This window comes from Sinocyclocheilus grahami, unplaced genomic scaffold (genome assembly GCF_001515645.1).
Source record: "Sinocyclocheilus grahami isolate Dianchi unplaced genomic scaffold, SAMN03320097.WGS_v1.1 scaffold268.1, whole genome shotgun sequence".
In the NCBI taxonomy this organism is placed as follows: Eukaryota; Metazoa; Chordata; class Actinopteri; order Cypriniformes; family Cyprinidae; genus Sinocyclocheilus; species Sinocyclocheilus grahami.
The window spans coordinates 1,528,323-1,556,166 of record NW_015505447.1 but is presented as its reverse complement, the minus strand read 5'-3'; the positions used below and the strand labels follow the sequence as shown (position 1 = coordinate 1,556,166).

At 36.2% G+C, this 27,844-nt stretch overlaps 5 protein-coding genes across 7 annotated transcripts; 1 reads left to right on the top strand and 4 right to left on the bottom strand.

Moving 5' to 3' along the window:
- Positions 1–225: 225 nt before the first annotated feature.
- On the bottom strand, positions 226–8,796 carry LOC107599575 (upstream stimulatory factor 2). Its single transcript, XM_016291218.1, has 11 exons — positions 8,792–8,796; positions 7,935–7,978; positions 7,734–7,852; positions 6,319–6,438; positions 6,056–6,212; positions 4,216–4,303; positions 3,851–3,895; positions 2,809–2,867; positions 2,227–2,321; positions 2,007–2,135; positions 226–842 (listed from the first exon to the last, which is right to left on the bottom strand). The coding sequence occupies exons 1-11, from the start codon at positions 8,794–8,796 to the stop codon at positions 756–758; spliced, it is 948 nt and encodes a 315-aa protein (XP_016146704.1). The 3' UTR covers positions 226–755.
- Positions 8,797–9,745: 949 nt separating this feature from the next.
- Positions 9,746–11,776, top strand: LOC107599592 (lens fiber membrane intrinsic protein-like). 2 transcript variants are annotated; one of them, XM_016291232.1, is made up of 5 exons: positions 9,746–9,970; positions 10,216–10,278; positions 10,419–10,568; positions 10,715–10,849; positions 11,544–11,776. In XM_016291232.1, exons 1-5 carry the CDS (start codon positions 9,796–9,798, stop codon positions 11,603–11,605), a joined length of 585 nt encoding a protein of 194 aa, XP_016146718.1. In that variant the 5' UTR covers positions 9,746–9,795; the 3' UTR covers positions 11,606–11,776. The 2 variants fall into 2 exon arrangements, with proteins under 2 accessions (XP_016146718.1, XP_016146719.1); XM_016291233.1 differs by lacking the exon at positions 10,216–10,278.
- Positions 11,777–12,846: 1,070 nt separating this feature from the next.
- Positions 12,847–13,538, bottom strand: LOC107599574 (C3a anaphylatoxin chemotactic receptor-like). The gene is made up of 2 exons (XM_016291217.1): positions 13,440–13,538; positions 12,847–13,344 (listed from the first exon to the last, which is right to left on the bottom strand). Exons 1-2 carry the CDS (start codon positions 13,536–13,538, stop codon positions 12,847–12,849), a joined length of 597 nt encoding a protein of 198 aa, XP_016146703.1.
- A 6,740-nt stretch (positions 13,539–20,278) lies between these two features.
- LOC107599573 (C3a anaphylatoxin chemotactic receptor-like) lies at positions 20,279–21,439 on the bottom strand. The gene is made up of 2 exons (XM_016291216.1): positions 20,888–21,439; positions 20,279–20,764 (listed from the first exon to the last, which is right to left on the bottom strand). The coding sequence occupies exons 1-2, from the start codon at positions 21,437–21,439 to the stop codon at positions 20,279–20,281; spliced, it is 1,038 nt and encodes a 345-aa protein (XP_016146702.1).
- A 2,699-nt stretch (positions 21,440–24,138) lies between these two features.
- LOC107599590 (C3a anaphylatoxin chemotactic receptor-like) lies at positions 24,139–27,404 on the bottom strand. Of its 2 annotated transcripts, none has more exons than XM_016291231.1 (3): positions 27,304–27,404; positions 24,732–25,257; positions 24,139–24,636 (listed from the first exon to the last, which is right to left on the bottom strand). In XM_016291231.1, exons 2-3 carry the CDS (start codon positions 25,254–25,256, stop codon positions 24,139–24,141), a joined length of 1,023 nt encoding a protein of 340 aa, XP_016146717.1. In that variant the 5' UTR covers position 25,257; positions 27,304–27,404. The 2 variants fall into 2 exon arrangements, with proteins under 2 accessions (XP_016146717.1, XP_016146716.1); XM_016291230.1 differs by lacking the exon at positions 27,304–27,404 and adding an exon at positions 25,800–25,865.
- Positions 27,405–27,844: the final 440 nt, after the last annotated feature.

Sequence of the window (27,844 nt, the reverse complement as noted above, 5' to 3'; positions counted from 1 at the left end):
AGGTAATGCAGTTTTAAATATCACAAGTCTCCATTTTAAATGAAAACATACTCCATGCACTTTAATTTACATTCTAAGCAAATTTATACTGTAAATTAATCTTGATGTCAAGTCTTTGATCAGCCTGATGAATGTATTTCACAAACTCTGATACATGGAAGGACTGCAGGACAGAAAAACGAAATCAAATTCAAAACATCAGCCAAATGTTTTGTATACCTGCAGCTGCTGCGCAATTTCTTGAAAGCTAATAAATACAATACCGAAGAACCCTCGAAAAAAGACCTTCATGTTATGAGACAGAAGTAACATTTGCACGATGTAGCAAAAATTAAATCCACAAAATGTTTCAAACAGAACAAAAGATAAGCATTAGGCATGAGCAGGCAAATAACTGGTTCACAAATCCAAGATTGAAGCTAAAGACATAAACCTGTGGCAAGCGGGATACTTCTGGCAGAAGAGGGTTATTCCATATCAACTGAGTCCAAGTTGTTGAGTTCTCACGGGGGTGAAGGACAAAACAAAATGTGCTTACAGCAGATGTTATTTTCAAACCGGTCAGAGGGTCTCTTGTCAGAAGGATGTGTGTCTGTGCATCAGATAAGCATTCATACCCTACTTGAGTTGCAAAACATCTTAAGTCTGTGATGAGGCGCGAGCAAGTGAGTCATTGAGGGTTTATTTCTCCACTTGAGACTGTCACGTCACTTTCACTTTTTTATTTGTGACAATGTTTTTTTGTTGTTTTTTTGTCACTGTGATGTAGTTTCACTTATTTCCAGGCCGTGTTGTTGTAGTTGAGCTCCGAGCAGTGCATTGTCATTCTTCAGGTCTTCGATCTGTAGGGCAATGGACATCCAACATATTACCATTTGCCCAATCGGACTTGGTAAGCAAAACACCACAGATCTCATAAATTTACTATTGAGGATTTTATTCATTTTACTTAAGGATACATTAAGGCATTATTTTTTTTAAAGAATATCACACAATATCACAATTTGTCATCCATTTTTAAACTGAAACTGTAAACCTCTTGTTTACCGTTTCTGAAAAACTGAAAGGAACTTTTGACAAGGCATTTGATTACATTTTAAAAGATTAGTTTAATTATTAAAGATGAATGAATGTACTACTGTACAAATAAATAAAACAGAACCCAGAAAAACAAACAGAATTTCTTGAAAAAATAAAACGCTATTCATAAGACCCTATTGTTACATTTTTAAGTTTTAAATTATTATAATTTAACATTTTTATAAACGCAACTGATTAGACGTCCTTTTTGATTATCAAAATGTAATTAAACCAATTAAAAATGGAATCCAGAAAAATTCTAATAGAAAACAGAATTTGAAAAAAAAAGAATTTTTTTGAAATTGGAGTTCATGCAGCTCCAGTGTTGCTGCCATTAAAGCAAAAGGGGCGACAAACTACCTAAAGTAAATTTTTCTATTCAACCAGCACTTGTATTGTTATTTATATCTGCAATTAAATTTTTTTTTAATTTGAAGCATAAAGATGAATGAATGTACTACTGTACAAATAAATAAATAAAACAGAACCCAGAAAAACTGAAACAGAATTTCTTGAAAAAATAAAACGCTATTCATAAGACCCTATTGTTACATTTTTAAGTTTTAAATTATTATAATTTAACATTTTTATAAACGCAACTGATTAGACGTCCTTTTTGATTATCAAAATGTAATTAAACCAATTAAAAATGGAATCCAGAAAAATTCTAATAGAAAACAGAATTTGAAAAAAAAGAATTTTTTTGAAATTGGAGTTCATGCAGCTCCAGTGTTGCTGCCATTAAAGCAAAAGGGGCGACAAACTACCTAAAGTAAATTTTTCTATTCAACCAGCACTTGTATTGTTATTTATATCTGCAATTAAAATTTTTTTAATTTGAAGCAAAAAGGAGCATCTTAACTAGTAATCTGACTTTGAGACCCCACTGTACATTTTACATAAACAACTCCCACCAACAAAAATACCTGTTGTCTTAGTAGCTCATTGTCCACTTGTATTCGCTCCACCTCCTTGTAGCTCTCCTGCAGCCTCTGGTTAGTCTGTCGGAGTTCTCTAATGTAGTCGCAAGCTTTAGACAGGATGCCTCCTTTACTCTAATGACGACAACAAGCAGTCCATTAACATTAGCAGGTGTAAAGAGGTACAATAGGTCCAAAGAAGAAATGATCTGGTGCTATTACTTACTGCTCCCGTTTTGGTACTCTCCATATTGCAGTCTGGGATGATTTTAGACAGTGTGACAATCCAGTTGTTGATTTTGTCTCTTCTTCTCCTTTCCACTGCAGAAACACCAATAAAACCATTTAGCAATAGTCCAAACTGATCTACTTTTACTCTATACACTGAATTACTTCCAATAAGTCAATATGAAATCCAAATTGATCCCATTTACTCTCCCTGATGTACGTTCCTGATTTTAACTGTAAACAACTTATCGGTATATGCTATTTGAAAGAAAATAAATATTTGTATTTAGAATGTTTTATTAAAGCGTTACATTTCTTTTGTAACTGCACATTACAATGCAATCCATTCCTGATGGATACAATTCCAGTTCTATGTTTTCCCCTAGATTTGTAGTTTCATGTTGACTAAAAAGTAATCCAAAGGAAAAAATACTGTAATAAACGAAATATTCAGAAAATGTATGTTTATTTTTTACATCAGCTAAATTTGGGACATTGATCATGTAACTGCTTTGTACAGATGTTCTTGCTTCCACTGAAACTGTACATATTCTGAGCTCTAAGACATGCATTAGTTCACCTTCATTGTGCTGTGCTCTTCTTCTCTCGTCACGAGGTGCCCGGGGGCCATCAATTTTCCTGCGCAAGTAGAGAGAGAAGAGAAAAATAGGAGACTTATGTGAGCTTGCTCTACTGCACTATTAAAACTACCAAAACCACCAAATGAATCTGCAGGACACAACACAGCTAAAGCCTACTTGAAAACAAACATTTCTCCAGCTCGTTTACTGATATAACAACAGTTCAGTACTGAATCTACCCAAAGATGTGCTTAAATCTGGATAAACAAGTAATAAGCCTGAAACAAACATGTAACCCTTTGATTTTTCTTCATTTCGGTTTTTAGAGGCTAGAATTTATTCAACTGATGTCTTCTGAATATGAAGAAAACTCAAACACATCTGTAATATTTATACAGTATAGTTCACCCAAAATTTTTTAATTTTTTCTAAAAAAAAGAAATGTAGCATATTTGAAGAAATTTAGCATTACATCACTTGTTCACCAATGAATCCTCTGTAGTGAATGGGTGCCATCAGAATCAGAATTTAAACAGCTGATTAAAAAAAATAAAATAATAAAAAATAAAAAAATAAAAAATCACAATAATCCACAAGTAATTCACAACTCCGGTCCATCAATTAACATACTGTGAAGTGAAAAGCTGCATGTTCGTAAGAAACAAATCCATCAATACTAGTCCACATTCCATGATAACGCTTCCTCCAGTGGAAAGTCTTCACAAGACGTTAATTGATGGACTGAAGTTGTGTGGATTACTGTGATGTTTTTATCAGCTGTTTGAACTCTCATTCTGACGGCACCCATTCATTGCAGAGGATCCATTGTTGAGCAAGAGAATTAATGCTGAATTTCTCCAAATCTGTTTTGATGAAGAAACCAACTACATTTTGGATGGCATGAGGGCGAGTACATTTTCAGCAAAATTTCATTTTTGGGCGAACTATTCCTTTAAAAGCCAGCTGCTCAACAGCGGCAGCATCTAGAGAAGGACAGGCTGGCAGCTGAGAGGGGGTGGGGATGTAAAAGGTCTTCCTCACCAGTCTGATCTGCTGTGTTGAAGAATCTCACGTTCACCAAGGTCTCTGGGGATAGCAGGCAAGTGGGACACATTTTTTTTGGGTTGTTTTTCTGACTGCACTTAAACTGATTGGAAAATACTTTGCATATTTATATGTGAAATCATTGCATTTTTTAATTAATTCCACACTCAATTTGAGGCGTTTTGCAGGAAAATTCGTCAGGATTTGATCTGAAATTCCATTCTCGTTGTTCTGCAAACTGAAATTCATTAGGGGGAACGTGAAGGGATCAAATCATTATGTACATAGCACTAGGTTGAAAGGTTGGACTGGGCCGTGCAGACAGGGAAAAATGAGGGATGTTGATCCATGATCATACTTACGTAGAGTAAGTGTGTGTACGAGGGGCAATGGTCCGTGGTGTTCCAGTCTGTAAAACATCTGGTGGACTCATCATCACGTAAAACTGGCCTAGGGTAAACAAAAATGAAAATGTTAAAATAAATGTTTGAAAAACACCATTTGAAAAAATGTGCACCTGCAGCATCTGTGATTAACGCTGTACGTTTTTGGCACACTGACATACTAGAACCAACATTACTTACTACCACTGAGTGTGACCAATTACGCTTAAGCTGACAACATGGGTGGTCATTAGGCTTGCCGCGATAGACAGTGCTGATGGTGATAGTGCTGATATGGTTAAGCCGCAACACCGGTTACGTCACTTGTCCACCGCGTCACCGACCCCCACCGTCGTTTTGATTTTTTTATAGTAATAAAAATAATTTAGTTCAGTAAAAGAACAGACACTACAAATAAAAACTGAACGCGGCTGCTCAATGCAGCGTGCCGAACGACAGTCGCATCACACAGATCAGATTTAATTTCTCCAGTGAGGAGAGTGAGTCGAGCTGACTAACAAGAAGAGTGGAGTGAGACAGACAAGACGATCGCGGATGATTTAGTTTCGAAACGAGATGCAAAAGCGCCTGTTTGGCAATATTTTGGATTTTGAAAAGCCAGTTTACTTTTGCCGTTTATCTAAGGTGATTTTGGAAGTTTTTTTTTAAACATTCGTTTCTTATTTAATTGGTTCCACATTGTTTGCTGATTTTTACTTTATTTAAACTTTGTTTCATTTATTTATTTGACATTCGTTTTGCTAATAAACGTTCTACGTTTCTTATTTATTTGGTTATATATTATACATGTTTACTTATTTCCAGTTTTGTATACCTATTAAACTTTATGCAAGTAAGTTATTTGTTATTTTATATTAGGCATAGCCTGCCCTATAGCATGGTGTATTTTTATTTGTCTTGTTAATAAAAGTTCTGCGTTTTATATATAGGCTAAAGTGAGTTTGACGTTGTATTTTGTTGTTGCATTCAAGCAATTGACGCCGACCTGCCGCTAATTCGAAAGTGAAAGTAAAATGCACACGGCGCTTTTAAGCTATTTAAAAGCAAAGAAAAGAGGGAAAATTCAAACGAACAATTGTTTTACTCCGAATTGCCGCTATTTGAAAGTGAAGCACACCACTTTTACAAGCTATTTAAAAGAGAAGGAAAGCGAGGAAAAGAGGGAACACCCCGTCCCCGCGGTGATACCGGTATTACCGGTGTTGTCACATGTCGATTAACCGGTGGGAAAATTTCCTCACCGTCACAACCCTAGTGGTCATGCGTGTTAAACTGATTTGGTTTATTTTTCATAAGGTCAAAAAACGGCTTAAACAAACCAAATGACACAGATTCATAGAATTTTGCACATTACCCCAATTTCTCCCGGCATGTAAACACTTTAACCTGCATTCTGTTTGTTTATAGCATGTGTAATCTGTGACCGGAAAGCATCCTTACAGCAGATTTAAGTGTGTCCAGCCACAGTGAGTGTTTTGCGGTGGTGAGGAGGAAACATATTGCAAATTCTTAATCATTTCTGACCCAAGAAATTATAAAACATTTTTTTAAATGTTCTCATTTCGTGCAGCCATAGGACAAGTGGTACAGTCATAAAAACTGTGCATGTTTCCCACTGACATTTGAGTACTCTGTTGGTTTTAATGCTTAATTTACCATCACAACTTGTATACAATTCTTCTAAATGCTGCTTACTTGCATTGCCAGGTTATTGATTTACATGTAAACCGGTAAAATAGGTTATTTGCTCAATGTCAATGGCAAACACTGTTTTTGGACTTTGGCATGTGAAACTGACCTCCAGCCTGTGTGAGGGTCGGATCAGATGTGGCCTGCACTGAGACAGCTGTACCGTCACTGACAGTTGCTGCTGGGAAGTAGGCAAAGCGTGTCTCTCCCCCCACCGTTTCCCCCACTGGACTGCCTCCATTACTGAAAGGGTTCTGGATGACAGCCTGTAGAAAGATAGATACAGAAATATGAGAGACGTGCAGGCAAATTTGACACTGCATTCATTTATTGCTTTACTCCATGCTTTCATCCAGTCTGTTCCATACACACCTGTGCTACTGCTTGCTGTGCACTCGCAAAGGCAGCTGTGGACACTACACTGACTGCCGATCCTCCATCTCCTGCTGCTTCCAAATGGTCCTCTGTTACCTGGACCACACGATATGTCACCTGTATCAGGTCAGAACACAAAGGTGCATTTTGTAAGAATGTTTTGTATCTTTAAGTTACATAATGTAAATATGTGGAATTAAATAACAAAAATGCATTAAAGCAAACTTGAATTCCCATTTGAAACCTAGTTTCATAGTTTGACATTTCTTAATGAAACAGGATATTCAACAGTAAAGAAAAAAGCAGGATTGGACTTGATTTTATCTATCAAGAATCTTATTATAATGAACAGTTGATGTTACATACTAGAATATAAGTTAGCTAAAATAATGCCTATAGGTGAGAGCGGGGTGATTTGAGCCTGTGGGGAAGTTGAGCCACCCCTTGTTTCGAGACAACCATAAACAAGATGGTGATATGACCACACATATTTGAGGAGTTAACCATTTTACTAACCCTGTGATGGAGAGAGACCCATGGAATAATTTGTAACTACATTTAGGTTATAAAAAAAAAAAGTTTTGCTGTTCAAAAAGTGATTTTTTATTTTCAAGGACTCTTTTTGCTTTGTGTCTGAACAATCACAGACAAATTTGAAAAATATCATGCATGTGTTTGAGCTTTAGAAAGTTATAATATGAGGCTATAGTAATGTAGCATGATGTTATCTCTAAACTGCTGGATGATATAAGTTTGTTAAGATGGTAGGAGTGGGGTAATTTGAGCCAGTGGCTCACCCCTTCTTTTGATTATAAAAAGTATAATTTTACTGTAATTCTAGATTATATTTAATTAATTTTAGACCAAACATTTTTTATTTTGTTCTTTGAACTTGATTTTGTTCTGAAAATTTTAAATAGGTCGTTTATGAAAATTAGCCATTGAAGTTTTATGAAACTGTACTTCCCCGCAACATTTATAAGTGGGATGTTGAGTACTATTAGCCCAGTTCTGTAAGGTCAACTTTATTTTGTTCTGAAATGTTTACATTTTAAAAATGCCTTCAAAGTTGTGAGCTGTATCTTTAAATAAATCTTTTCAGAAGTCCATCCATCCATTCTATAATCCAAACCTTTTTGTCTCTATTAGGGTTGCCTAATAATGGAGCCTAACTCAGCGTCTTGAGCCACAGGCAAGGAAATTCCCGGCATGAATGGCCAGTCCATCACAAGCCTCACACCCAGATTTTAAGAAGTCATTTTACTGAATGTCTTCTTTTGATATAGCATGAAGTGAAAATGTTCATAAAAGCATTCTCATAAGATCCGTTACTGAGACACAGTACTCCAGGTCATGTTTTATTACAGAGTCACCCCAGTTTGAACCCTGGAAAGGTCAAAGGTCGCACTGACCTGTCCACCAGCGTTCTCTGTCCGGAACTGGTACTGAACATTGTGGTCTGCAAAGGCTGCTGCTTGCTGGACACTAGCTATGGTAACCGCTGCCTGCTCCTCCGCTCCCACCCCCTCTCCTGAGAAACGCACCACAAACAAACAGTGGTATATGGATATATGCATCACTCAGTGCATCCGCACATGCTTGTTTTTACTTACCCTCCTGCAGCTGAACAACCTCCTCGGTTTCCGGTTTCTCGTGACTGCAAAGAGAAAGAGCAAATGTTTTGGGTCATGTTACAAAACTACTCAAAGGAAACTGTGGAGATACATATCAAAATCATATAGGCTTTTGGCACATTCAAGTGATGGAAATTTGGCAGTCATTTCTGCTAAATGCTTAATTCATAACACTGGCTAAAAAAAATAATAATGTTGTTTACGCTGTGTTTCGATCCTTTAGTTCCTGAATATAATTCGCATTTATAAATAACAATCAAATTTAAATTTTTCTTTTGAAAGAGTTTTAAATTTAGATATAATTATTTTAATGAGACTAATTTTGTCATAATGCTATTATTTTTCACTCAAGAACAGCTCAGGCGGATTTCTGAAAGAATCGCGAACCGACTCATTGAAAAGATCCGAGTCAAAGAACGATTCGTTAACGAATCGGACCTAACTACTTCATTCAGTCTTGATGCAATAAATTAAAGAGGCGTTTGAACTATTTGAAAATCAATTTAAAACTCCAAATGACTGGAAAAGATGTTCTAGATATAGATCTAGATCGGCCTCCTTAACTTGGTGACCAAACGCCCCCCTTCTCATCACTAAAGACCGTTCAGTTTTTAAAGTGGTCTGCAAAATTCAAAAATACCAATAGCACCGTTTTCTCTCCATCTAATATATATATATATATAGCCAAATAAACACCACGGGATTAAATAAACAAACACTTCTGAATGCATATAAAGCCTCTGGATGAAAAGGCTGCGGTTTGGTTGCAGGTTGAAGGGAGTTTAATGCATTAAACTGCTGGAGAGCTTTTGTTCCGACAGTACTAACTTACACACGACATTTCTACTTGAAATATCAGTTAAAATGTATTTAATTTTTTAGAAAAGATCAATTTGGAAGACTATTGTTAAAAGCAAACATACACCGGCTCATATCAAAAATAGTTCTGATGTTTAAGTAAGACAAGTTTCTCAATTGCAATATATTGAAGTATACAGAAAAAGCTGTAATATCCATATTTTTAAGCTTCTTGTGTGAAGAAATTTGATAAAAGAAATGAATTATGCAACTATTAAGAAATCTATTATTGTAAAGCTTAAGGAGTGTTTTTAAAGAGTAGATATTGCTTATAATACAAAATTCATAATGCTGTTTTGGAAATGTATTTAAAAATGCTCAAATGCTTCTGTGTGTTTAAATTGAGAAACTGTAATTTTTTTTGTACATGAATATGTATACGTTATTATTTAAGTTTATATAATGTTTAATTTAAAAAAAATTTGTTAAAAGATGGGGACATTTTTATTTAGACATAGTTTAACGAGAAAACCAGTTTGATTTTTTTCCAAAAATGTATTATTGATATTTTTTATGTATTAGTTTAAGAGTTTGTTTCCTCCTATCTGTTTAATGTATATCTCACACTACATGATACATGAGAAATAAAATGATTAATGTAAGTGTAAAGAAATCTGCAATTGTGAAGTTTGAGGAATATGATTAAAAAGTAAAAAGTTTGCTTTTCTGCAAATTTATTTTTGAAACATGTATGCGCAAATGCTTTTTGTGTTTAAATTGAGTAACGTAAAAAAAGTTATTTTGATATACTAATATTAATACATGTTCATATTTAATTATCCTTTTAGCCAATTGTTGGTTTGAAGATCATTTTTATTTTATTTTAGATGTTTTATTTATATTTTTGTTTTAATTGAAGAAGTCTTTTTTATGTCCCATTTATGAATGTTTGCACATAAGCATCTGTGTGTGTAAAATTAAAATGTCTCTCCTATCTGTTTAGTGCATATCTCCTTCTTGCATAGTCACAGCGTGTGTCAGGATGTACAGCTTTATGGGCGGTGGCCTGTTCTGTGCCATTATTGGGAACATCCTGATAGTGGTTTCCACAGCGACAGACTATTGGATGCAGTATCGCCTCTCAGGCAGCTATGCCCACCAGGGCCTGTGGAGGTACTGCATGGCCAACAAATGCTACATTCAGACAGCAAGTATAGGTAAGCAAATGTCTTCATGCAAACTCCAGAAACATATTTTTTGTGTCTATAATATGTATTTTTTATTTTAAGTTAAAAGTCAGATGTAGAGTCCCTAACATCATTATACAATAAATCTGGTACCTGCATTTGAGCTTTTTAGACCATTTTTGCCTGTAGATGGCAGTGCTTTATTCTTTTTGCCATACAGAGCTCCATACTCTGGTTTGAGTTGTCTGAGCCTTGCACAGTCGTATTCTGAACAGGTGCTCCCAAAGTTGTACCCCTGGCATCTGAGATTACAGGAGCTGTACTCTGGTTCATTCAAGGTGATTCTGCAGGGACAGTTCTTCAAAGATCAAATGAGAAAAATCAGACAAACAGTGATAAGAATTGGCTGGGATGAGAGGAGAATGAACATAACCTTCCTGACTGTTGTTTTATGAACGTTTCTTGTCTCTTTCCCCAGCATACTGGAATGCCACACGGGCATTCATGATCCTATCGGGAATGGCGTGCTTTGCGGGCATCATGGCAGGCATCCTCTCATTTGCCCATTTTTCTGCCTTTGAGAGATTCAGTCGTTCCTTTGCAGCAGGAATCATGCTTTTCATCTCCAGTGAGTCACAAACATTCCCAATGAGCTGTAGAATGTGGAATTTTTGCATATTTAAATATAAATAAAAACTGTTCTCAAAGTCAAAAATATAGATGGCACTACGTTTCCTCTGTCCATTTTTAATCCATCACTTTTTTCACAACCAGCTCTGTTTGTGCTGCTGGCTATGGCGATCTACACTGGTGTAACCCTAAGCTTCCTGGGCAAGCGTTTCGGAGACTGGCGCTTCTCCTGGTCCTACATACTGGGATGGGTGGCAATGCTCATGACCTTCTTTGCAGGTGATAGAATACCTCATAGACTGCAATTTAAAGCAACTCTATGTAGTTCTGTGTATTTTTGCAACTCTGGATCCCCCTTATGTGAGTGGAATATACTGTCGTAATTACAGTGGATAGTTGTAGACGTGCATTTGGTTTTGCCGTAAAGCAATTCTCCTTTTTCTCGGAATTTCATACATGGTCACCAAACTTACGTACTCCCAGAACAGACGTTTGGAAGGATCGTGGAAAAGAAACAAGCCATTTGCCTTATTAGAAGTCAGTGTGCCATCAGAACGATTTTGAAACTGATATTTCAAGGTAGATAATGCACGTTCTGTTGCTTAAAGGATTGCATTGACTCACAGAAGTTCAAATGGTAGAACATAATAAAGGGAGTTTTTATGGAGTTTTAAAAGTAATGAAATGTTCTCGTGGTACAGAATGAAAATAATATGCCTAAGGAATAAGGATGTGGTTGAAAGGACTTTGATTGGCCTCTTGATAAAGTTGTTTCACACAAAAAAAAATCTTTTTGACAAGCACAATAAAACTATAAGTGCGCCCATTCTCATTATTAACTATATGGTGACCTACTAATGGTTAAAACAAAAAGAGCTAAGTAAATATAATCGTTTATTTTATTTTTAGTTGATACTAGAAGAAATATTCACACTTATTTAAAAGTTTATGATTTAAAAATTGTCTTTTGCAGGGATATTATACATGTGTGCCCACAGATTGTATGAATCCAGGAGAGTGGTTGGAAGTCGCTAACCTAAAGAAGATAAAACTGCAAGAAGCAAAAATACACTGACAAATTAATAGTTTAAAACAGCATTAAAGGCCTTTTTTACACATGCACATATATTTGTATAATTCTGCACAGATAAATATACCAGTCTTCACAAATGTTTATTTCACTTTTCATATTTTTTTTCAATAAAATTCCACATCTAATCATTTTCTGTGAAATTTCTCTCTTGGTATATTGTAGCATTGCAATACGTTATGACTTCACTTCACAAACACATTTTAGTAGTTCTATGTAACTGTTTTGCAATATCATTTCACTTTTAGCATTGCAGTCTCTTTGCAACTGTTCATAAGCATTTATTTCACCATGTGGTCATGAGTATCATACTTGTTATACAGTTTCACACCAGCTCAAATACATAGTCAGCAAGTGTGGCACATCCTGTGTTAAACAGTTGTAAGAAAAATGGAGTAAAAAAAAAAAGTTTTAAGCAGGGCTTACATTTTTATATATCAGGAAATGGGACACATTGTTTTATATTTTTTGTTATTCAGTTTGATCAGCGCTTAGTTTTATCATGCCAGCTCTTTCTAATATTCATTTCAGAATGTTTTTGCTTTCCCTCTTTAATTTTTATTTTATTTATTATATGAACAATTCTCTAAATCTTTTTACCAGGTAAAATTTACTTTTTTTTTTTAAGAAGGCCATACTTTCTATTACAAAACTATATAAAAACCCAACAAACCAAAACAATTCCTCCAAATGTTGTCCCAACTAGTAACAAATAATTTCATATTGAACAATATTGCTGAAATGTTAAGGGTTCATGAGTTCCCCACATGCACTGCAGCATAAATAAGGTGTGTGGTTAATGTTACATGGTTATTTTATTTGCTGTTCACTTAAACTTCTGTTCTTGTTTTGTCATTATTATTACTTGTCATGTTAAAATACTCGTGTCAACAATAGTTGAGAAAATGCATTATATCTCCTTGAATTGTAAACTTTTTTGCAATTCTTTATTTTTGAATAAGCAAACAAGTACAGCTCCTATTTATTTGTATGGGGAAAGGCTGACCTTTTCAGAGCCACAATTATATTTAAATATATTTCAAACCAAAAAATAATCTGACAATAATGGTACAGTAAATGTGCTTATTTGGCTCTTATTTGAAACTGCAGAAGATACAGTGCACGCAGCAAAGAAAAATATTCATGCTATCAATCTCATCTAAAAACTTGCTTAAAATAAGTTATCTTAAACTTTAGTTTCACACTCAGGGTCTGCAGCCTTTGAAATGGAAATACGGCTTTCTTCTCTAGTGCCTTGCTGTGAGAGACTTTGGCCTTCCTCCATAAGAGCTTTGCGAAAAATCCCAGACAAACTTTGGTTGCATTGTTGACTAAAATCCAGTCCCATGCAGAAATACAGAACCGGGTTAATGCAGCTGTTGAAATAGGCTAAGTTTGAAGTCATACTCCATCCCACTTTTACTGCCTCGTTGTCTTCATTCACCAACTTGACCAGCCCAATAAAGTGGTAGGGGGCCCAGCATAAGAAAAAGGCACAGACCAATATGACAAGAATCCGAAGAGGCCTTGATTTTCCAGAGAGCCGCGTTCTGCGTATCCCAACAGCAGCTAGTATGTAACAGATAAGGATGACCAGGAAGGGCAACAAGAATCCACAGATGAAACGAATGCAGTAGTAGATATACTTTGCTGCATTGCCATCTGCTTCTGCTGCTCCTTTCTCCTGAAAACAAAATTATAAATACACATTTACATATTTGCTATATTTTATTATATAATTAATTTCATAATAATATGCAAGGTGATTCATGCAGTAACCTCCAGCGAGCAATGGCTCAAATTGTTCTTGTGAGGAAAAACTTGTCGGTACACAAAGTACGGTGAACTAAAGATCACCGCCACAATCCAAACTCCCATTCAGACACAACCTGTCTTGGATGTTACCTTATTATTCAGTATTCTTCTCTAACTAAGTCTTGCCATGATATGTATGCAGTCATAATAATAAAGACTGTTGTTCTTAAAACACAAAACAATTGGGCTGTTAAGGTTATAAACATTTCTGCTAAATGGGCTTCCATGATTTATCATATATATAATGCGTGTGTGTTCTCATGTTTTTATAGGCCTATTCTATTGCAGATTCACATCTGGTGCAATAAAATTGTTAGACTCTAAGGGATAGTTCACCCAAAAAAGAAAATTCTGTCATTAATTACTCACCCTCATGTTGTTCCAAACCCGTAAGACCTTCATTCATCTTGGGAACACAAATTAAGATATTTTTGATGAAATCCCAGAGCTTTCTGATCCTGCATAGACAGCAATGGAACTACCACATTCAAGGCCCAGAAAGGTAAGGACATCGTTAACATAATGTGACGCACGTTCACAAGAGTACCAGGACGCATGCATGTGATGTTGCTGAAGCAGGAGCCGGCGTTCTGACGTAGAACCCTGATGCGCTGTGCCTTGTTTGCAAGCAGAGGAATGAACTCATACTGACAATTCCTGTTGGACCTGAGACTCGAACCCGCAACCTTTGGGTTACAAGTCGAACTCTATAACCATTAGGCCACGACTGCCCCTACAGTCATGTCGTAACTGTAAAAGAAAATCTGCTTAATAATTATGCACATCTGAATATAAGACATTTTTCACTTCCAGCCTTCATGAATAATTATATATCAATTATAAATTATTAAATACAAGATTAATAGTAGTTATTAAGATTGATGTCATTTGGAATTGGTAAAATGTGCTTGGAAAAAATATGATCAGAATATCATCTTGCATAATAATTATGCATGCACTGTATTTTTCCTCTTCTGCTGTCGAGGTAATGCAAGGAATGTTGTGACTGGTTGTCAAGGCAGCCAATCAGAATTTAGCAGCCTCGTCTCTGATTGGCTGGAATTATGGCATATTGTAATGCTGGGTTGTGTTGAGCAAGCGAGCCGTTGGCATTTAGAGAGCACTGACGGCAGGCATCAGGTGAGCAAGCTAGTGAAACGTTGCAGGTGCAAAAGAGAAGGTCTGCACAAATCTAAAAAATTATTTTAAATGCAAAATAGATTTTCGTGCACTCTAAATACTTTCTTCTTTGCGAGACAAACATTTTCTGCACAAAACTCAGTTCGCACACGTGCAAAGTGCACTTTTGCGTGCTCAAAATATGATCCTTCGCACGCAGAATTGTGGCAGAGATGTAATCCCATATTCAAATGAATGGGCTTTTGAATCGTTGGTTCAACCGATTCATTCAAAACGCGGATTCATTCAAAAAACTAAACACCGCTGTGTTGCTCTAAGATGCACAACAATTCTGCTGTGGCTTTATCTGTAATATTTTTGTTGACAAAACAGAGCAAAAACAGACAATATTGTGTTATATTGTATATAACACAATAATATAATTACACAATAATATAGTATATAATATATAATACCCAATAATATAATTGTATATATAATTGTGTTATATTGTAAAATATAACAATATTAACTTCTTATTTACTGAACTGTTGTGTAAAATCACATTTGGGACAAACAGCACTCATGTGATTGCTCTCGCTGCTCGTGTGATATGACCCATACTCGTAATTTGTGTTCTGCATTTAACCCATCCAAGTGCACACACACACACACAGTAGTACACCTGGACACACACACCTGGAGCAGTGGGCGCCTGGGGAGCAGTTGGGGGCTCAGTGCCTTGCTCAAGGGTCTCACCTTAGTCATGGTATTGAGGGTGGAAGAGAGCACTGGTTATTCACTCGTCATACTGACAATTCCTGTTGGACCTGAGACTCGAACCCGCAACCTTTGGGTTACAAGTCGAACTCTATAACCATTAGGCCACGACTGCCCCTACAGTCATGTCGTAACTGTAAAAGAAAATCTGCTTAATAATTATGCACATCTGAATATAAGACATTTTTCACTTCCAGCCTTCATGAATAATTATATATCAATTATAAATTATTAAATACAAGATTAATAGTAGTTATTAAGATTGATGTCATTTGGAATTGGTAAAATGTGCTTGGAAAAAAATATGATCAGAATATCAACTTGCATAATAATTATGCATGCACTGTATTTTTCCTCTTCTGCTGTCGAGGTAATGCAAGGAATGTTGTGACTGGTTGTCAAGGCAGCCAATCAGAATTTAGCAGCCTCGTCTCTGATTGGCTGGAATTATGGCATATTGTAATGCTGGGCTGATTGGCTGGAATTATGGCATATTGTAACGCTGGGTTGTGTTGAGCAAGCGAGCCGTTGGCATTTAGAGAGCACTGACGGCAGGCATCAGGTGAGCAAGCTAGTGAAACGTTGCAGGTGCAAAAGAGAAGGTCTGCACAAATCTAAAAAATTATTTTAAATGCAAAATAGATTTTCGTGCACTCTAAATACTTTCTTCTTTGCGAGACAAACATTTTCTGCACAAAACTCAGTTCGCACACGTGCAAAGTGCACTTTTGCGTGCTCAAAATATGATCCTTCGCACGCAGAATTGTGGCAGAGATGTAATCCCATATTCAAATGAATGGGCTTTTGAATCGTTGGTTCAACCGATTCATTCAAAACGCGGATTCATTCAAAAAACTAAACACCGCTGTGTTGCTCTAAGATGCACAACAATTCTGCTGTGGCTTTATCTGTAATATTTTTGTTGACAAAACAGAGCAAAAACAGACAATATTGTGTTATATTGTATATAACACAATAATATAATTACACAATAATATAGTATATAATATATAATACCCAATAATATAATTGTATATATAATTGTGTTATATTGTAAAATATAACAATATTAACTTCTTATTTACTGAACTGTTGTGTAAAATCACATTTGGGACAAACAGCACTCATGTGATTGCTCTCGCTGCTCGTGTGATATCACTTATATAAATATGAGACCAAAAAAAACTCATACAGGAGCATTTTTGCCCCAATATCTTGACTTTTAGGGCATAACTGCATTCTGTTGCATGACCATGCATCATATCAAAGTCCCTTTCTATGTATATATTCATTTATCTTCCTTTTCCTCACCATCAACATGAAGATCCAACAGTCAACGGAGCCAGCCAACTGTTGTGGAAAATTCGAAAATAATAGAATATCATTCAGTTATTCCTGGAATAAGAATCACATCATTTGTATTAGTAGCTTTGTTTTATGAAAGCGTTATAACCCTCACCTTGTATTTGATCAGCTACCTCATCTATCTATCATCTGATTAAATCGTTATAAAAAAAATGCTAACTTGACATCAAGGTAAGTGATCCAAAACACTACGTGGCGCTTTTGCTCCGTCCACTTCCGGCTTGACGCTGCTGTCCTGAGACTGCTATGACATAACATAAGGGTTCTGCAGTTTAGTGATGGGAAATTTGGCTCGGCTTCCTTAGAAGAGCTGGCTCTTACGGCTCCCAAATGGCTCTTTATTTAGTATCACTCAGAACCTTCTATTTTAGCCCAATTTAACAATTGTGAATGGTTTGTGTGTTGGTAAGCAATTTTGTATTCAGTGTTTTCATAAAAGCCTTATTTTTATGCTTTTTTTTTCATTACGAAAAAAAAATACATACTATTATTTAACATTTTAATAAAACTTTAATTAAACAATTGAACACAGAACTACAGCAAACAAATAAATAAAGGCAAAAGTCTTAAACGGGTCCCATCATGCTTTTTCAATTTTTCAACTTTAGTTAGTCTGTAATGTTGCTGTTTGAGCATAAAAAAGATCTGCAAAGTTACAAGACTCAAAGTTCACTTCAAAAGGAGATATTTTATTTAACAGAAATCGCTTTTCAAAAACTACAAGGAACGACTCGTTTGGACTACAACACATATTTTCCAGGATTTGTGATATCACAAATATCGACGAATGGGACGAGACCTGGTTGAGCTGCACTAGAGAAGGCAAGGAGAGTTATCACTATGTCTGAGACACGCTAGCTTTCCCAAGGCAGACAAACTTAGAGTGGTTACAATCATCCAGGTTTAAATCGCACTCAAATTGATTTGATTTTGACTCAATATTTACACTGAAGCGCGCAGGCGGCTATGGTAAGGGACATTTCCCGACCAGGCACTGAGTGGTGCCAATCACAACACACACTGGCCCAGCTAATCAATCACAGCACATTTCGTATTTCAGAAGGCGGGCTTTCATTTGATACAGGAACTATGCGAGCCGTTCATGCCAGACTGGGGAGAGAGGTGTTGTAATAATGTAAAATATGTGAAGAAAAATTTGTTTTTCAAACAACCTAGTATGAGAGCCTGTTCTAGTACGCCCCAAAAACAAAATCAAGACTTTGTAAAAGAGCATAATAGGACACCTTTAACAGTAAGACACTTTAGTCTTTAGTGTAGGTTGGCTTTCAGAAATATCAGATGCCTCAGCTTGGATGTGCTGATGCGATTTCTCCTCTCTGTGATTATTTGTCCTGTTTTTGAGAAGACTCTCTCTGAGGGGACCAATGTTGCAACAATGCAGTGTCTTCCTACCTTAACCAACGCGCTTGCGTTTAAATCCGGCTCCCCCGTCTCTCTCTGTCGCTCTGTGTACCTGGCCTGTACCACTACACTCGCTATCTTCAGAGCTTGTGTCCCCGTTCCTTCTTTCACATAATGGTATGATCCTAGTCTGTTTTCCCATGTGATTAGTAGAAAAAATTCATAAAAATAAGGCTTTTATGAAAACACTTTCGCCGAAAATTGCCGTTTTTAATTCAGAATAGGCCATTTGTGTGATTCAAGTAGATCAAGTAGAGTTTTTTTTTTTGAAAACTCTTACTACTTAATACTTCGTATAAACAATGCTGGACTTTGACAAAGAGGTGATTTTCAAAATGTTATAATAGTGATTTTATAATATCTAAATATAAATCCAAAATCAAAGCATGTGAAAAGAGCTATATTACGGAGTGGATATGGTAAATGAGACCATGAATGATCCTCTGCTGCCATCTAGTGGTCTCCACCGAGAAAGCCAGGTCACCTTTAGTTTTGTAGGTAACCGGTAACCAGTGGAGAGAGGCAAGCACAGGAGTAATGTGCTGACACTTTTTAGTGCCAGTAAATAGCCTGGCTGCTACGTTTTGAACCATATGCGCTCTCACATTTGTCAGTAAAATAACTCCATTCCATGCATTTGTTTTCTTCGGTGTAAAGCCCTGTTCACACTACAAGCGACACGCAACAGCAAAGCGACACAATCCCACTCATTTCAATGGAGAGCTGACGATTTCTGGCGACACGAGCGACAGCGGCCGTTGGCGACCGGATGGGACGTGTCCAGCGACGCGACAAAGTTCCGAATCCTTTAACTTTATGCAAATGAAGAGTGACTTTCGGGAGCGACAGCCAATAGGAAAGACGACGGTAGAGCTCATGTGATCGTTCTCCTCTCAGCGCCATAGATAAACATACGCAATGGAAGAAAGTAGGCTCTGTTTCTCATTCATTTTTGTTTGTATGTATGGATTTAATTTAGATTTAGATTACATTTAGTCTTTTGCCTCCAAAATGTTTGTACTTAGCAGCAAGAAACCTGATTCGCTGTTAAGGCAACCAGTATTGAGAACGCCCACTAGCAACGTCATCGCCAGCCCCTGGCGACATGGAACGACTTTTGTCACTGCTAGTGTGAACGGGGCTTAAGGCGGCAGAGAGTGACGCAACAGGAAACTGTAATGCGTGAGCTTGCAAAACGTTTCTCATGCGCATGCAAAAGTTTCTCGGGAGTACACGAAAGTTTCTCTGGAGCACGCAAAAGTCTGTGTATTTTTTTATTTTTGCAAAGGTCCCTTTAGGGGCTCCGTACTACAGTGATGTGAGTGTTTATACAAATATATACAAATTAGCTTTTCAAAAATTATTTCACATTCTATGAAATGATACTTCTTACTGTAGTATCTATTATTCAAATGACTTAAAATCATCTTTTGCTCGCAATGTTACTTTGCAATATCGCTCAGCATTTAATGTTGCAACATCATTGCAATTATTGGTTGATTTAATTCAGTGTGCTCAGCCATGCCATGAGGACACAAATGTTTATGTTTTCAATTCACCATTTTAACACAAAATACATTTGAACTGGGGAAAAAAATGTTTTTGCTAACAAAGATACATTGCAGCAGAAGTTTTTTGCATATGCATTTATTGCACAGGTAAATATTACACACACAAAAAACAATTAAAAAAACTCAGATGGCTCCCAATCGTCATGCAGTCTTCATGTGTCTTCAATCAGGTCTTCAATCTTCACGTGTCCCTTCACAGTGTTAGGCTGATAATAATTTCCACTTTCTCTTTCTGCCTCAATATATCATGCTATTGTTTAGCAAACATAGACATGGCATTTACCAAGCATAACCTATCATTAAAATATATTAGGCCTACTGTTGCATGAACATACATAAATACATGTTATATCACATGCATTACAATACAAATTATCTTAATTTGAATTTTACATTATATTTCATACTAATCAAAGCTAGTCAGAAGACCAGACACTTAGTTACATTCATTTAATTGTTAAATATTAATAAAAATGCATTTAAATTTTGTATTATTTGATAGACCTGACAGATAAACAAGAAAAAGAGAGTTAAAAACTCTTAGACTTAAGTGACAGAAACTGCAGTCTTTGGAATGGAAATACGGCTTTCTTCTCTAATGCCTTGCTGTGAGAGACTTTGGCCTTCCTCCATAAGAGCTCTGCAAAAAATCCCAGACAAACTTTGGTTGCATCGTAGACTAACATCCAGTCCCATGCAGAAATACAGAACCGGGTTAATGCAGCTGTTGAAATAGGCTAAGTTTGAAACCATAGTCCATCCCACTTTTACTGCCTCGTTGTTTTTATTCACAAACTTGACCAGTCCTAGAATGTGGTAGGGGGCCCAGCATAAGAAAAAGGCACAGACCAATACGACAAGAATCCGAAGAGGCCTTGATTTTCCAGAGAGCCGCGTTCTGCGTATCCCAACAGCAGCTAGTATGTAACAGATAAGGATGACCAGGAAGGGCAACAAGAATCCACAGATGAAACGAATGCAGTAGTAAGCATACTTTGCCGAACTGCCATCTGCTTCTGCTGCTCCTTTGTGCTGCAAATGAAATGAAAAATGTTGTCATTCTAAATGATGACATACATAAACATTTAATAAATATAATCATTATATAATCATGTATATATATGATTATTTATATATTTGTGCGGTCATTCTGACCTTCAGTGTGCATTGACTCAAGTTGTTCTTGTGAGGAAAAACTTGTCGGTACGCAAAGTATGGTGAACTAAAGATCACCGCCACAATCCAAACTCCCACACTGACTACACGAGCGGCACATAACGTCCGTCGTTCTCTGGTGAACACTGGACGCCAGATGCAGAGCACTCGATCCACACTGATGACAGCCAGAAGGAAAACACTGCAGAACATGTTGGCGTACTTGAAGAAACCATTGAACTTGCAGAGAAAAACTCCAAAAGGCCAGTGGTCATAGAAAATGCTTTTGATGACAGAAATAGCTCGTGTCAAGCAGAAGATCAGGTCTGCTACAGCGAGATTGACCAGCCATACATTAGTGACGTTGGGTTTCATGCGGAAGCCGGCCACCCAGATGACCACAGAGTTCCCAATGGTCCCGAGAAGAACAATGATGGTGAGGAAGACAATGCTAACCTTATTCATAATGGCTTCAATGTCCACTGTAGTGTTTGCATGGTGGTTTGAGACCTCAGAGTGGGTGTGGAGGAGAAGAGTTGTTTTGGAGGTCATTCTACAATCAAGACAGATATCACAATTAATGTTATTACAGTTAAACAACAGTCTTGCTGTAAATTTCTATAAGCTAACTTGAATGGTTAATTCATCATGGGTACCCTCAAAAATTTCTGAGATATAATTATCATCATTTTGCAAGAAGATGCAACCACGATATGTTTCTGGTGGTAGAAAGTCATGTTGCATGTTGTGTTTTTAAGAGCACTCGTAAGTGTCAGTTATAGATTTTGAATTACTCTATGAAATCACAGATACAAACATGTAGGATTTCATAAATCATAGTTATGTTATACCAAGGCATATTTTGTTGTCTTGCTTCAGATACAGTATGTTGGCTGCATTAAAAACAAGATGTTGTGGAGCTAAATATTACTACAAATTTAACCTGACAATTTTAGCAAGCATTTATTGCACTGACTGCTTAGCAAAGCAATAGTAAAAACTATACAGAATTGTAGACAATCTGGTGAGGAAATGATGGTAATGTTCTTACCTGTACAAATCAGCGTTTTCAAAAATCAGACTAAACCCTCAAGGAAACAACACTGGATGATCCTTTGTGAATGAGTCAAAAGCTGTGTTTGACTGTTAAAATGTCATTTTGCTATGCTCATTAATAAATCAGTGACTCGTTCATTGACATCACTTGCTTTGCTCTCCTCTCCCCTTTTCAGTGTAATTGATCTGGCCATTCAGAATTGTCTTTGCTGCAGACAAAGAGGAGAAAGGCAGGAAGAGGGAGGAAACATGCACAAAAGTATACATCTTTACTTGTTTACGTAAGCACAAATGGTGTAAGTGAAGTGTGGCTTTGGCACATTCATATATTATTAATGTATTTATATTGTATGTTCAAGTTTGGTACGTACACAAACAAACAACCAAAAAGTAACAACAAGGTAAACCCTGGAAGAGTCTTGTGATTTGGGGGGGCGTGTGGAGGTACAGTCTGCCAGTTATTATTTGACATGAAACTATTTTTGTGAAACAAATCAAATGTGTTTTAAATACAGTTCATTCGACCAAAGTCAAAGAGCTAATGTTCAGCTTAACAGTTCATAAAGGTACAGCCTTTTAAAGTCGCCATGAAATCAAAATGTACCATTCTTATTTTTATATGTAATATTGTAGTGTTTATTATAAATGGTTTATCTGTGCACTTCTTTTTTTTTTTTTAATTCATGTGCCCTCATAATCTTTAATCAAGTATGTTAACCTTCCTTCCCCCCTTGAAACGACTTCCCTTCTCTTCCTGTCATGTGCTATGGTGTGAGGGCGGGGCTATCGGGGTCTGTCTTATTTCTGCCTTCATTTTGTTAGAAATGCCCAACTTCCAAGATCCAATCAATTCCCGAAGGACAAATCAAGCCCCGCCCTGCATTTTTTCTCATTTCAGTAGCCGTTTCACTCGGATATACGTCACAATAGGAAAAAAAGGACAATCTCAACTTCCGTTTTGCCGACTTTAAGGAGAACTTGTAGGCTGGCTATGTAAAGATTATTTTAATTAGTTTGCGATGTAAATATGATAATGTATGTAAATATTATAAATGTAAGTCTACTCTATATTTTTACTACCAGCTTCAAATGTATCATATTAGTATACAATATGCAACTGTAATATGTTCATTTGTGAAAAGTGATAACTATAGCAGCTATGTTCTGTAGATCTAGCTACCGTCTGATTCCCATACAGAGCGCAATTTATTTTATTTTATTTGTTTGCTCGCGTCTTTTGAGCTCAGTTTACTAACTCGTAATCTAAATTTCTGGGAACTGAATCATTAATTTAATAAGCTGTTAGTTATGTACTATGCATAAGTCATTTAATAAGAGGTCTACTTTCAAGACGGCTTTTTATGATGTAGCTTATTTCAAAAGCAACTCATTCAAAACTGCAGAGGAATCATATTCAAATATCTTACTTGGCATCTCATATGAGTGGTTAGGCAAATATGTAAATTAATTTATCAAAAATATTTTATTTAAAAAAACACAATATTCTGTAAAATTACTCTTAACTTCACTTCTGAGCAACGTAGTATTTCTTATTAAAATGTCTTAGGGACAATTTTTGTTCACTTTGTTATTTTGCAATACTGCTCAAACTTTAATGTTGCAGTGTCACAGCAGATGTTAGTTGATTTATTAAGTGTGCTCAGTAATGCCATTAAGAGCTAAAGGATTAGGGGTTTTGATAAAAAAAATTTTTATCACAGAAGACGTCAGAATTTGAACTATTAATTCTTTTTCAGATTTTTTCTAACGAAGAGTAATTGCACCAGACACCTTTTTCATACACTGTATCTTTATTGCACAGGCAAGTATTACAGGAATAACATTTATAATAAAAAATTAACTCAGATTAACCCCAGTCATAATGCAATCCTGGTCTAAAAATTGTGCCTTTTTGCCCATATTAAGCCACAAATAATTTCCTCTTTCTCTTCCTGCATATGTCATCCTGTTAACTAACCATCAAACATGTGTAGGCAAACATAACCATACAAATGTACAATTGTCACATAAACATTTGTATGAGAAAATTACATATATTACAAATTACCTCAATTTGAGCATTTTGCAATATAAAGGCTCAATCTACTGATTCAAGCTAGCTAGAAGACTAGACACTGAGGTGCATTAACTTTTCATTTAGTTAGATATTAATCTAGATGTTAGATATTAATCTCTTAAACTTTAGTTTCACACTCAGTATCTGCTGTCTTTGGAATGGAATTACAGCTTTCTTCTCTAATGCCTTGCTGTGAGAGACTTTGGCCTTCCTCCATAAGAGCTCTGCGAAAAATCCCAGACAAACTTTGGTTGCAGCGTCGACTAAAATCCAGTCCCATGCAGAAATACAGAACCGGGTTAATGCAGCTGTTGAAATAGGCTAAGTTTGAAACCATACTCCATCCCACTTTTACTGCCTCGTTGTTTTTATTCACAAACTTGACCAGTCCTAGAATGTGGTAGGGGGCCCAGCATAAGAAAAAGGCACAGACCAATACGACAAGAATCCGAAGAGGCCTTGATTTTCCAGAGAGCCGCGTTCTGCGTATCCCAACAGCAGCTAGTATGTAACAGATAAGGATGACCAGGAAGGGCAACAAGAATCCACAGATGAAACGAATGCAGTAGTAAACATACTTTGCCGAACTGCCATCTGCCTCTGCTGCTCCTTTCTCCTGAAAATGCAATTGTAAATACATAATACTAAAATTAATCTTCATGCAAGCTAATGAAGGGTGGCACATGCAGTAATTTGTAAAGCCATTCTGACCTTGAATGAGCAGTGGCTCAAGTTGTTCTTGCCAAGGAAGACCTGCCGGTACACAAAGTACGGTGAGCTGAACATCACCGCCGCAATCCAAACTCCCACACTGACCACACGAGCGGCACATAACGTCCTTCGTTTTCTGGTGAACACTGGGCGGCAAATGCAGAGCACTCGATCCACACTGATGACAGCCAGAAGGAAAACACTGCAGAACATGTTGGCGTACTTGAAGAAACCATTGAACTTGCAGAGAAAAACTCCAAAAGGCCAGTGGTCATAGAAAATGCTTTTGATGAGAGAAGTGACTCGTGTCAAGCAGAAGATCAGGTCTGCTACAGCGAGATTGACCAGCCATACATTAGTGACGTTGGGTTTCATGCGGAAGCCAGCCACCCAGATGACCACAGAGTTCCCAGTGGTGCCAAGGAGAACTACTATTGAGTAGAAGACAATGTCTGCTATCGTTTTCTCATAGAACATTGAGGTTTTGGAGTTGGAGTGAAGGGAAAGAGTTGTATTGGAGATCATTCTACAAGCAAAACAGATAAATCCTTAAAAGATGCTTTTTCAGTTTTTCTTCTGTAGGACTACAGCAACTTTTATATGCTCATGCACTCAACTTTGATCTGTCTACACAATCTGTACATCATAAGCGTGTGGTAACCAAGCAAGTCTCACAAGCTTCACCTCACAGTTAGATAAACATGTTGAGTGTTGTCTAGCAACCAAGAGGGTAGAGGTTATTAAACTGATAGGGTTTACTTGAAGTCATAATAGGAACATTGATTTCAGCTATAGATTTTGAATTTCCCTGCTAAATCATGGGTAATCTTTTTTTACTTTTCTGCTCTCATTACATTTAGGATTTCATTCACATTTTATTCACACCTTAATCAATGTATTTTATATTTTATTTAAAATTAAATGTATGATAAAAGTATTTATTAAAAAAAAAAAATCATTTAAACATTAGTATTTTAATTTATATTTAATACATTAATTCATGCAACAAAACAGATTTAATCCTTCAAAATGGTGAACTAAATTTGGTGATAAATTTTATGTTCTTACCTGCACACAGTGTCAGAAAGCGTTTTTGCAATAATCAGTCCAAACTATCGATCTCAGGATAAACAGCATTACAAAATCCTTTGTTAATATGTTCAGCATAGACTATGTTTGAGTGTTAAATAGTCACTGTATCATCAGTGCGCAAATTAATATACAAGAGACTTCATTGACATCACTTGCAGCTGCTTTTATTTCATGCTAAACAGGGTTTTCTCACTGCATTTTTTGCCCAGTCATTCTAAAGTGTGCAACAACACTAGCATCTTTGGCAACAAGGCAAGACAGGGAGGAAGTGGGAGGATATGTGCAAATTTTATCTACGACCACATCAAATTCTGCAGATTTCTGAGTACAGAGAAATCACAAAGCCATTTAAATTGTTAAAATATATTTAACTTAATATATGCCATCTATTTGGCACGTTGTGTGTATGAGGAATTTAATAATTAAATGGCACAATTCAGTGTATTAATTAATTCAGTATTAATACGCCCTCAGAAAAACTGCCACTTTCAAAATGTGCTAATATGCATTTTTAAAGTAATAACATACTTCAAGCTATTAATATGTAGCTACCATTTAGGGGTAATAAAGTACAAATATGTACCTTTTAGCTTTCGTAGGATACTGCCACAGTGACAGTTTTGTATTATTTTTTATGTATTTTTATTCATTTATTTATTTTGAGTGTGTAGAATTAATGGAACTGCAGAAAAATAGCAAGCCAACACAAATTCAATTAACAAGCGTGACCATACATCTTATTTCTAAATTGATTACATTTTTGGTTTCTTCCAGTGTTGGGTAAGTAACTTTAAAAAAGTAATTAAGCTTATTGCTAATTACTAATTACGTCATCAATATTGTATTTAAATTACTTTTCTAATTACTCTGTCTGAAAAGTAACTTAATTACTCAATAAGTAACTTAATTATTCAAATTGTTAGTTACTTCATAAAATCCCTATAAACTTTTATGCATCGAAATTAAACTCTTAATTCTTTCAGTTTGAGTTAAACATGGAATAGTTTAGCATTTTAGGTTTAAAACAACTGTAATACTTAAGCATTTTAATCAAATTGTAAACTTCTTTGGTTAACAAATAGAATTACTCTGCACAATATCTGAATAACAAATTATATTAAGAAAAGCAAAAAAAGTTTTAAGTAACTTTTATAAATGTGCCAGAAGAAAACATTAGTACAGAAATGATCTCCTGAATAAAGCCACGTCAGCTCGCGCTGTTCATCTGAGGTAAATTCCGGCTTATTCCTCAAGTCTTCTTCCAAAAACAATGAAAAGTAGATTAATCTTGATTTATATATATATATATATATCTATGTTTTGTGTCTTGGTGATGAGGGTGTTTGCGTGCAGGTATGGCTGCAGATAATGAGCTCTGAGATGGGAAAGACTGTACCTCGAATACATAATCAGAGAATATTCGCTTTCGATTTGAATTTAAAAGTAGACAATTCAAGTGTTCTATAGACATATTTCTCACCTCTGTGTGTCAAGTATTCGCCGAGGTTCGGTTTGTTTTTGTGACGCCTTTCAGAAAGAAGTTCACGGAGACCAAAACAGCAGAAAGCGCACCGTTTGTTTAGTTTTTTCTAGAAAACCACAATGTTTTGTTGTTATTGTCAGTGTCACTATAAACCCGGATTTTGTGTTAATGAAACATTTTAAGTGGTCATTACTTATTCTTTATTGTTCTTTAGAAAATGGTGTCATTACTAAATAAAATGAGCTGTTTGCACTAATCAGAAGAAAAAATTGAGTGTAATGATCATGTTAAGTAGAGACAACTTTTTGTAAGGGAGGGGAGGGGCCTTGAGGTGCGCAGAGCGCTGCCTGATGACTGTCTTCTGCTGCTGGGGCACGCTTACCGTGGATTTTTTTGAAAGCAACGTGACATGGTGAGTGTGTAAAGAAGTTTTTATCTGTTGATATATTTCAGAAAAAAGTGATAACCCAAAAATCCGGACCGATGTTGAACTCTAAAATTTTAACGTAGTGTTAATGTGTCGGTCAACGCTATTTTT

What these genes read in the sequence shown, in the direction of transcription:
- LOC107599573 (XM_016291216.1), bottom strand. Translation starts at nt 21,439, where the DNA reads ATGACCTCCAAAACAACTCTTCTCCTCCACACCCACTCTGAGGTCTCA. An exon ending in TGAGTCAATGCACACTGAAG is followed by an intron (nt 20,765 to 20,887) that starts GTCAGAATGACC and finishes TTTCATTTGCAG; the next exon opens with CACAAAGGAGCAGCAGAAGC.
- LOC107599590 (XM_016291231.1), bottom strand. Translation starts at nt 25,256, where the DNA reads ATGATCTCCAATACAACTCTTTCCCTTCACTCCAACTCCAAAACCTCA. An exon ending in TGAGCCACTGCTCATTCAAG is followed by an intron (nt 24,637 to 24,731) that starts GTCAGAATGGCT and finishes TTGCATTTTCAG; the next exon opens with GAGAAAGGAGCAGCAGAGGC.
- LOC107599574 (XM_016291217.1), bottom strand. Translation starts at nt 13,538, where the DNA reads ATGGGAGTTTGGATTGTGGCGGTGATCTTTAGTTCACCGTACTTTGTG. An exon ending in TGAGCCATTGCTCGCTGGAG is followed by an intron (nt 13,345 to 13,439) that starts GTTACTGCATGA and finishes TTTTGTTTTCAG; the next exon opens with GAGAAAGGAGCAGCAGAAGC.
- LOC107599575 (XM_016291218.1), bottom strand. An exon ending in AAGAGCACAGCACAATGAAG is followed by an intron (nt 2,322 to 2,808) that starts GTGAACTAATGC and finishes GTGTTTCTGCAG; the next exon opens with TGGAAAGGAGAAGAAGAGAC. An exon ending in ATGAGCTACTAAGACAACAG is followed by an intron (nt 843 to 2,006) that starts GTATTTTTGTTG and finishes ATTGCCCTACAG; the next exon opens with ATCGAAGACCTGAAGAATGA.
- LOC107599592 (XM_016291232.1), top strand. Translation starts at nt 9,796, where the DNA reads ATGTACAGCTTTATGGGCGGTGGCCTGTTCTGTGCCATTATTGGGAAC. An exon ending in CATTCAGACAGCAAGTATAG is followed by an intron (nt 9,971 to 10,215) that starts GTAAGCAAATGT and finishes TATTCTGAACAG; the next exon opens with GTGCTCCCAAAGTTGTACCC. An exon ending in GCTCATGACCTTCTTTGCAG is followed by an intron (nt 10,850 to 11,543) that starts GTGATAGAATAC and finishes TGTCTTTTGCAG; the next exon opens with GGATATTATACATGTGTGCC.